General features: G+C 35.7%; 1 protein-coding gene across 1 annotated transcript in view; it reads left to right on the forward strand.

Moving 5' to 3' along the window:
• The window catches only part of LOC117124904 (sushi domain-containing protein 2-like), a 9358-nt gene extending 4393 nt beyond the window's left edge, over window positions 1-4965 (forward strand). The window contains exons 5-11 of the mRNA XM_033271243.1: window positions 1440-1708; window positions 2008-2148; window positions 2584-2760; window positions 2989-3255; window positions 3654-3902; window positions 4285-4467; window positions 4805-4965. Of these exons, the coding sequence (XP_033127134.1) occupies window positions 1440-1708; window positions 2008-2148; window positions 2584-2760; window positions 2989-3255; window positions 3654-3902; window positions 4285-4467; window positions 4805-4965 (1447 nt within the window). The remainder of the gene's footprint in view (window positions 1-1439; window positions 1709-2007; window positions 2149-2583; window positions 2761-2988; window positions 3256-3653; window positions 3903-4284; window positions 4468-4804) is intronic.
• The last annotated feature ends 5849 nt before the right edge of the window (window positions 4966-10814 follow it).

Raw genomic sequence — 10814 nt, forward strand, 5'->3', positions numbered from 1 at the left:
TTAAACTATTGTAGCCAAAACGAGGCCAAGTGGAGCATCTTATTCAAAAATAAAGTACCAAGGAATGAAAATTAAATCGTGTACATTACACCCAAACACCGCAACGCTCGAGTTTCAAACATAAGGGCAAAGAACTTTCCGTGTAAATTGAGGGCGCAATTGCAAACGATGGTGCTGAGCGAAATTTGATTGGCTAAATCTATGGCAGCCATCTTGGATGGTACACACACACAGTTCTGCGTATTTCGAACATCGAATACATTGCGGTTAGCGCTCTAGTATTCTTATTATACCTCTATGGTAACTAGCTGTACTGAACTTTCTGTGTAAATTGAGGGCGCAATTGAAAATGATAGCGCTCAGGGGAAATTTGATTGGCTGAATCTATGGCAGCCATCTTGGATGGTACACACACACAGCTCTGCGTATTTCGAACATCGAATACATTGCTGTTAGCGCTCTAGTATTCTTATTATATCTCTATGGTTAGAAATTAAAAATGCCATTTAAAATAAATTTGCACCAATGGATATAATTTATTGCTTTGAACTAAGCGTATGTCTACAGTTTAATCACTCTCAGGCTTCATGTTTCTAGGTTAAGTTTTATTCAGTCATTATAGATAAATATGTGAAAAACATTTCCTGGGTAAAATGAACCAAAAATAATGAAAGCACATAAAAACAGCATAGAAGCTTTTCGCATTGTAGTTCCTGGTATACAATTACGGATAAACAGGTGAACGTTTTAAAGAAAATTTAGTTTTGGTAGGATGTCATTATAGATAAATATGTGAAAAATATTTCCTGGATAGAATGAACCAAAAATAATGAAAGCACATAAAAACAGCATAGAAGCTTTTCGCATTGTAGTTCCTGGTATACAATTACGGATAAACAGGTGAACGTTTTAAAGAAAATTTAGTTTTGGTAGGATGTCATTATAGATAAATATGTGAAAAATATTTCCTGGGTAAAATGAACCAAAAATAATGAAAGCACATAAAAACAGCATAGAAGCTTTTCGCATTGTAGTTCCTGGTATACAATTACGGATAAACAGGTGAACGTTTTAAAGAAAATTTAGTTTTGGTAGGATGACGTCTGCATGCCTGCACTTAATGTTCCAGCTTTAATGATTTAAAATTCCTGGAAATTATGACTTGCTAGAGTGTTACACCGCTGTCCCATAGAACATATTTAGACTGTTTCCCCTTTTTAGTCTTTGAACGTTGGAACATCAAATAATTGAGACTGAGCCTATACGACGCATTCTGGTCATATGGCGATGCGATTTTTGTATTAAAATGTGCATTATAATTTACTACTACGAGATCCCCATGTAGTGTATTCCAGGAGATTGGCTCGTTAGAGCTAGAATGGTAGGTGTATGGATTGATCCATCTGCTATGTTTCTTCCCATAAACTTCTCATTTTCAGTTCTGAAGGTCATGGCTTAGAATGCTGTTATGACGCCAATGGAGCCCTCACAAATATTGCAGACAACAAACATGCTGGATATTCACACCGATACCACCACCTTGGCCGGCAACCATTTGACGAAATCGGTAGGGTTCCTTACTTGTCCTATTTCTTGCACGACATATTACCGTACCGACGGTGCTGCAAAGACCATGACTCTTGTTTAGACCATTTTATTCCGGCTCGGCCATCACAAGACTGCTCTGGATACCAGCCTCCTAGACCAGGTGAGAAGGGACGTTCTTTTGATCCATCTCATAAATAGTAGTAACTGTCTCAAGAAGAAATGCATGGGAAATCAGGATACTGATTACCTTTAATAAAATACAAGAGCTACATGGATGAAATTAATGTTGGTCATAGTTCCTGACACCCAGGTGCATATTCTTGCTCAACTTTAAAAATTGAATACAAATAGAAAAAATATCAATTCGTAATTGTTTTTTTTGTTGTTGTTGTTGTTGATTCCTAATATATATAAATCATTATTATGTCATTTGCAGTAATTGTTATTTTTTGTCAACAGCTAGAATGAATGGTGATCCTCACATACAGACTCTAGATGGACTTGCGTACACCTTTAATGGTCATGGTGAGTACATCTTGATGAATTCACTAGATGGAATGTTTATGATGCAAGGACGAACAGAACCCATACAGGTTACAGGTAAGTGACAGTTGAACATTTGGTTTCATCCCAGAATCCTGGAATAGCACATTGCCACATAAACAGTGTTATGTGTGTCAAGAAACTACGAGGGCGGATTTAGGGGGTCAGACCGGTCCCTCCCACCATTTTGGGAAGAAAAAAAAATATTGATTGTCTGAAACGCCTCAGTGGTTATTTCCTGGCGTCTAGAAAACAATTGAATTTCACCGACCCCATAGGGTAGTGTTGTCCTGCGATTTCCCAGCCTCCAACCCCACTGGAAATTTTCAAAGCAAACAATAATTTTAAAATCGCCCCTTCCCCAACCCCACCCCAATCAAGACTCTTGATACGCCACTGACAGTGACATACACGCTTCTCGGACACCTTCCTCTATTCTAGCTGTTGATACCGTACCATGTAACTTTATTCCGTGCTCTTTCGGTACTATAGGTAACATAACAATGCCCAATGCAACAAGATTTACCGCAATCGCGGCTCAGTATAACGACGGGACCAAAGTACACGTAAGCCTCAACCAAATACGTGGTCTTACTGTACATGTGACCGACCGTGACAACAAATGGTTTCAAATCAAATTTGATTTGACACCTACTTGGTATGATGCAGGTAATAATTACTTATATCATTTATTCTTGTATTACTTTTTAATTTCATATTTTCATATGTATGCCGTATATTATTTTTGTTTTATGATAATGTATTGATTATTCTTAGTTTCACATTATTTTCTTGAAATATTCGTTATGAAATTAGTGTATCTTTGAATTCGCTTATACGGAGTTTTTGAAAATTTTCCTAAAGTCTGACATAAACAGTGTTATTCTCTGCCAATAGGTGTTACAATTGTCTACACTTTGGGGACGAACGTGAAAAGTGTCTCGGTGACCGTCGCATTTGACTTCGGACTCGTTTTCACTGTTGAAGCCGCCAATGATATCATGTCCATTCAGGTTCTCGGTCCGCATGTAATGCGCGATAACACCAGTGGGCTGCTTGGTAACTGGAATAACGATTTTACGGATGACCTTCAGACACCAGATGGTGACTATCTTCCGTCGAACTCAAGCATTCGTGATATTCACCATGATTTCGGCGAGAAATGTAAAATATTTTAATTTGTTTTCATATTTTAATTTTATTCAGCAACGTAAGCCGCAACATGCATACCATATTGCTACATTAAATATATTAAACCATTACCATATTTAAAAAAATGTCCCGTGGGCGACTAGTCGATGTCATGGACAAAAGTGAACATTTAAACAAATATGACAGGTACAAAATGTACAAGGAGCGGTCTGTCTCAAATTTTAGTATAATGCAACCTCCAAACTAACTTTTGCATTAACTAGGAGTAGACTTATTTAACAAAGAAGATGTTTTATTCATCTATTGATTTGACTAGCAATATCTTATAAAGTAGGCCTAAATAACTGACCGGTTATGACTCAGAATGCCTGGAATATGTTTCATTTCTTTCCTTGAATATTGCATTGCAGGGAGAGTTGCTGCAGGGGATTCGGTGTTCTATTATGGTGCCGGCACTGCTTATGAAACATATTCGGACCCAAATTTTCAACCGTGGTTTGAACTACCAAACAATATTGACCCAGTCAAAGTGTTTGAAGTCTGTGGAGACAATTCAGAATGTATATTTGATTACCAGGTTACAGGTAATGTAGAGATCGCCAAAATGACGAAACAGGGAGTCGAAAGTTTTGAAGAAGTTTTAGACAGTGTTAAGCCAGGTACGTTGCATAATTATAAAATAAAAAATCAAGTTCTTTCTCACCACACTGAATGTTGATGAGGCATTTGGCCTATATAACGTATAACAAAGAGTATACAAATGCAAGAAGTCCGATTGTCCTGATTTCGTATGCGCGAAAAGGATTGTTAAAAAAAGTACTGCCACAAGATAGAGGGCTCCCCTTTTAGAATTCAAATACAGTTTTGCTCGAATCAAGGACGCGCCCCTTCGTAGCAGTACTTTTTGTAATAAAATTACGTTCCAACTAAACCAAGGGAATCGGACCTTTTGCAGTTCTATACTTTTCGTGTGAAGATAGCATTCTGTGAAGTTTTAAGAGTAGTTATCTAAGACATTTGTCTACCACATTTCTCCAACAGTTGTGGTGTGTGGTTTTATACCTACTCCCGATAATGGCATTAAAGATGGTTCGGTGTATACAGAGGGCGGTGTTCTAGTCTTCGAATGTAACGATGGTTATAACATTGCAAATGGAGAATCTACTATTTATTGCACGCAAGAGGGATTCTGGTCGGGTAGTGTGTCATCTTGTGTGAAGAACGGTAATTTTTTCCTAAAACACTGACATGCCATGTGACATGCCTACATATTGTGATGATGACATTACGTCATGACTGAGCATACATACGTAGGTAAACTTCCTTGCCTAAAGACTCAAGTGAAATTTACAGCGAAGTTCGAACCTCAGACCCCAAGGTTTATAGACCAAATTGCAACCACTGCAATCACTCCAATTAAATACCTACTGCTTTTTTTTTCTTTCAGAATACTGCTACTGCCCCAATATTACTTAAGCATGTTCAACCATTGAAAAATCGTTATAAATTCCAATAACACATGCCAAATCATAACAAAAAATATATATTTCTATTTTTTCAGATAATTATGTTATCTACATTGCAATCGGTATCGGTATAGGCATATTAGGCGTATTGGTGATACTACAACTGATATGTTGTTACTGCTGTAGGAGAAGGTTCGTCTGCCAAACATTGTCCTATTTATACTGTCAACTAGTAAAGCCATTTTTTCACCACTAAGCGACGCTTTCGATTCGCGCAAATTAATTCGTCTAGTGGAAAACAGGTTTAACATTTACATATTCAACAATTAAGGGTCCAGTCAGTTTTATCTCACCAAGAACCAAACCTTTTTTCCTTATCGGCACATCGTTTCCTGGTATAGCAATCACTTTCCATCAAAATTCGAACCCAAGACATTCCGATTATTATTGAGCTAGGAGGCCAAGTGGTATACATCATGAGTTTTCTTCTTACAAATATACTGAAATGTTGTTAACTGTCCATTAATGCATTTATATTAAGAAAAAGTTCATTTTTTACAATATGTTGTAAGAGATAATGAAACTTTTATCCGATACTAGTATATTTAACTGTACGGTAATATTTGTCATTTCTTTTACTTCCAAAACAGGCCAGATGGTGCTTTGCATAGGCCGGAAGGCAGAGGGGATCTAAAGGATAGTGCATTCGTTAAGTACGTTTGTTTTTAATCAATTGCCTACTATTTAAGCAGTAAAGAAAAATCCTATTAAATGAAATTTTCATTTTTATAATTAATTGTTGTTGTAACCTTGTGAGAAATAGGCAGCCTAAATAATATATACATAATTTTACAGCAAATTATTCTTGTATGTACAGAACTATTTAATTACAATTCAAATATTTTTACATAGTAAACCATTTTTTTATGTACTTACGCTAGCTTCCGTCTTGTTGTCAACAAGACTTCGTCCGGCAGAATGAGCTGGACGTTTTGTTGTATGTAAAAATATTTGGATTATCAGTTACAAAACCAGATGAAACTATTTTATCATATTTAATTACAATGAGAAATATGCCTAATACATAATTATATAGCACTTTAATCTACATTTCTTATGTTGCATTAATGCAGTTACCCATATTGGCATCAATTGGTGTTAAGGGAACTTTTTTCTCAACATCTAAATACAGAACTTTTTAATTGAATTTTTAAAAGTAATTTTCCCAAATTTTCTGAGTTTAACAGACCTATATTATTATGTAATGCTGTCAATTTGTATGTAAATATGTTTTTCGTTATTATTTTAGTTAGTCTTCTTATTAATGATGTATTTTTTTGTTTCAGTCCTGTGTATTATCACCAATAATTAACGATGACAAATTACCAGTAACGATGAAAACAATTTTCAAGGTGTCTGTTGTAAAATATAGATTGAAAAATGGTGATGAACCCCACCAATGAAAGCGTTGGTATTCAAACAGAATGCGGTATAATGCCATGGTAACTATTACAGCTGACCAATCACATGTTATTAATAAAAAAATAGTCAGAAGTTATGTGAATGCCCTACAAACAAGTTTACATACGTTTTTTGTTTTTTTTTGCTGTTGTCTTGCTGGACCTTTCAATGGACGAGATTGCCAGAGAGGCTAGAATTTCCTTCCTAGAATGCTTTTTCAAAGGACGAAAGTGATTAAGAAAGGTGATCAGGAAAAACACAAAAAAATTAATAATAATAATGCTGCAAGTATTTAATATTGACGACTATGACAACCAAAAAATAAATAAATAAATAAAATAAAATATGGATGGAGAAGTATGAAGAGTACTTACACTTTTGTTTTATAAGAACACATTTTGTAAGAACAGTCAGGCTGAAATTGCTTAACAAAATAAGAAAGAATTGAGCCTGAGTTAAAATGTAATATGAAGTTTCTGTTTCTATTTTAAAAACTTAAATAACTAACAAATTGTATCTGCACCTTATGTACAGAAGGGTGTATCTGTACCTTATGTACAGAAGGTGCATAACTACCTAATATCCGCAATAATTCAGTAAAGTAATATACTGCTTTGCAATAATAGTTTTCTGTCTTTGAAAAGTGTTTAAAATAAGAAAAATAAAAGCAATTTTGTGTCTAAAATTGGCAAAAAAATAAATAAATAAATAAAAATAAGAACAATGAGCCTGGGCCAAATTTTACTGATTTTTATATAAAAAATTGTACCTCCTGGGGAAAGCCTGACGGAGGACTATAGATTAAGTGTACCTTGAACTTGTTATAGAAAATGTTTAGTCCTACTATATAGGCCTACGAACACAGTACTAATTGCATGTTTATTAGAGCCAAATCAGACAGTTGTACTATGCAGCCCAATGCAAATTATCATCGCTTGATTCATACAAAAGGCATTAATCGACGTTGTGACAGATATAATACTGTAGGGAAAAGGTTGTCAAAACTGCTATGACGTATTCGTTATCGTTTGCGAAAATTCGTTATTTTGCTTGCGAAAAGTCCCTCTTGTGAGTAAAGTCGGGCACCCACTGCGCCCGACGGTCGTCGGCCGACGCGATTCTATGAAGAACGCAACGTGACTACGCGCGCGCAATGTTTTTTTTATGACGATCTTTTCAGACCAATTCAGACTGTCACCGACAATCGGCAGACGGCGTCATATCGTCTTTCGTTCACAGGAAGTAGAGTTGGATTCGTCGTACGACGGTCGTACAACCGTCGCACGACGCAGTGAGTGAGTGGCTTTAAAGGCAGACGCGATTGGACTGCGTCGGGGACAGGTGCCTAGAATAAAGACTGTGATCCCCGGTGATAAATTGCGTCGTTCTGCATCGTACAGCACTGTCTGAGATGGCCTTTAAAAAAAATTAAATTGGTTTAGGTGCGGCAAATACACGACAGTGATGACAGTATTAAAGAGATAGGGCTACATGTTTCAATGGAAAATAATAGTAACTTTAGTAGACAATATTTTGATGCATAGGTCAATATATTTGATACATTATATATTACTTGCATTTATTTTTTTTAAATTTCAAATAAATATTTCTTTCGAAAAAATATAGGCCCTATTTGTACTTTTTTTTTTCATCATTTTGAGATCGGAGAAAATAAAGTCAACCATACACAATATACTGGCTTAAAGAAAATAATCTTTATTACAAAAAATAGCAAATTTGATGCTTAGTTAATTCTCGAACTTCCCAAGGTGGAGGGGAGTGTTGAGTTTGCATCAATCGTACGCACCCCCTCCTCCCCTGTTACACAAATGAGGGTCCAAGATTTAAATACAAGGTGCATAGTAACTTTCATGATTAGCTAGGTGAATCTAAGTTTTCCATCTAATTCTCTGCTCGAAAATTCTACTGAATGAGAGAGGAAGTATGTAACAACAGCTCGGTTTTAATGCAGTAAGCATAAAGACAAGCTAACATATTTAACAATTCACTGTTGCCCAAATTCGTAAGGAAGTAGATTTTCTGTATAAGGGTTGAAAATAACTGTTAGAACGGAAAGATTTCGCAATAACTATGGTACTCAAACTTCTTCTGTTGCTGCCCCGCTCTGGAATATTATATTCCATTTACATTATGATATAACATCCATAGCTGCTTTTAAAAGCTTTTTCTATTTTTCCAGAAATAATTATTTGTGTATAATAACACAGTTTTTCGAATATTTGTGTCAGATATAGACACTCCGATTTTTGCATCTCCAAATTCATAGTTTAGTTATAGTCGAAGTTGTCGAAGATAATAGAAATACAATCCCGACGTACACGGCGCCAATCTTTTCCCAATAATTACGACAATTTACGCAAGTTTGGCAGTATTTGATTGGTCGTTCTTCGTTAAACCACGCCTGCCTGCACAGTGGTAAAATCATTATTAACGAAGACAAACAGACGAATATAAAACTGGTAAATATTCGACAAACAAAATGGCTGCATAGTTACCGCGACACACGCTAGCAGTGGTAGTATGGGTTTTTCGTAAGAATGTGATTTCATGCAGTTTGTGGATTCTATAGCCAAATTCTGTTAGCAAAATGAGACTGTTACGGTACTTCAATATAGTACGAATTTAAATGAAATGCATTACTAAATATAACGGGTGGAGTATGTGAAAGGGCACTAAGAAACGCCAGTAAATTTGATGAGTGCTTCTGTAAAGGTAGATTTGCACTAGACACGATAACGACGCAACAACGACATATTTATTTATTTATTTTGAGAACATTCGCCTTTGGAACGGCGGCACACACAAGAGTGGTGCGTTCAGCTTAAATTACAAAAATATAAAAATTAACTAAAGAAGGAGCACACTTCAACACAATCATTGATAAAATATGCAAATAAACACGGAAAATACTGTACATACAAAATAAGACTACAAATTAAAAAAATTATACCATTGAAAATTAAAGGTATGGAGTAACCTTTATACAGGCATACTCCTGAACGAATATACAAATTATACAGTATACTGTCTGTATAATTGTAAGGGGTCGCTCCCAAATATCAGCACTTTCACAAGTGCACAAACATTATGCTGGGGGTGGGAGTAGACCAATGGACCTTTCCGCTAAGCTCCGCCCCTTGGATATTGTTGCTAAGGTCTCACAAGTCGGCAGTGTTAAAACATACGCGAACACGTGCGTTTGTGGGACAACACGTGTGTTTGTAAGACGCGCGCGTATTCATAGCGCTGTTCTGATTGGTCAGTTGTTAAGTTTGATTGACACTCCGGAAAGGTCTATTTATACGCTTTTACATATGCATGAACTTACACATTATAATGCAATCATGGATATAATGTGCATTAGCTTATGTTCAGGTGATCAAATATAATAATTTACTATAGTTAGTTGTTTTGCAATATCCATATCAAGGGAGGGTGTAACAGGGAACAGTATGCTTGTACGTTTGTGAAAATGCTGACAGTTGAGAACGAGAAAAAATATGAAAACAATTAAATTAAAGTCGAAAAATGCCATTAAACTACAACAAAGATTAAAAAAAACATAAACATAATAAACATTTCATATTATCGCGTAGTTTGTATTCTTCATCTGTATTGTGTCGTTGTCGTATCGTAATCGTGTCTAGTGTAAATGTACCTTAAGTCTGAAAGGTTTCGTATGTATGTATGTATATATATATATATTCATAATATAGGGCCATACATATACACACCTGTACAATATGTAGAATGTTGAATGGTAAATAATTGTTTTTAATGGAAATAGCAAGCTCTTTAAAAGTAGTGTTAGCTTGAGACGAGGAGATGTTTCCATAACAATTTTGTATATGTTAATTTTAATGTTTCTTGTAAATAATGTATTTAATTGATGACTGTATTAATATATATAATTATAATAATTATTATTATTATTATATGTATAATTTTATACATCTATATTTAGATAGTAGCGGAAGTTTGGCGCAGCGGTTGAGGTTTGGGCTCTCAATCGTAAGGTCGGGGTTTCGACTGTGCAGATTCGCTTGTGTCCTTATGCAAGGCACTTTAGCTACATTGCTTCAGTCCACCCAACTGTATCAATGGGTACCAGCAAACTGCTGGGGACTAACCTGCGATGGACTAGTGTCCTATTCAGGGGAGTACAACTCTCATCCGCTTCACACTACAGAAACTGGGGATAAGCTCCAGCCCTATAGTGAGCCCCAGTGGCTCGGAAAGGACTTAGATATTTAGATAAAATCTTTTAATCTCCCTGTTTATCTCAATTTTATTGATTTTTGTAATCAACTGTTATAATTTCAATTTTGCCTGTTGCGGTTTAGCTTATGTCTATTTCACAGTTGGACGTTGTATTTGCTATATGTATGTTTTACAGTTCTTTTATAATACTTTATTGTCAACAGGCCTATTGTGTCAATTCTGTGCATGCACACTGCAAGAATGACACGCATAAAACATATTTGAATTAAAAGAGGCCTATAGAAACATTTTATTTCCGGGTGTAACTTCCCAATCAAGCGTTATTGTTGAAATCATTCGACTAAATACACCAGGTATATGTTAGTGGTATTCCACCCAACGCGATCAGAAGAGAACGGGGGC

This window comes from Anneissia japonica, unplaced genomic scaffold (assembly GCF_011630105.1).
Source record: "Anneissia japonica isolate Jap-2015-1 unplaced genomic scaffold, ASM1163010v1 scaffold1881_len754168_cov175, whole genome shotgun sequence".
In the NCBI taxonomy this organism is placed as follows: Eukaryota; Metazoa; Echinodermata; class Crinoidea; order Comatulida; family Comatulidae; genus Anneissia; species Anneissia japonica.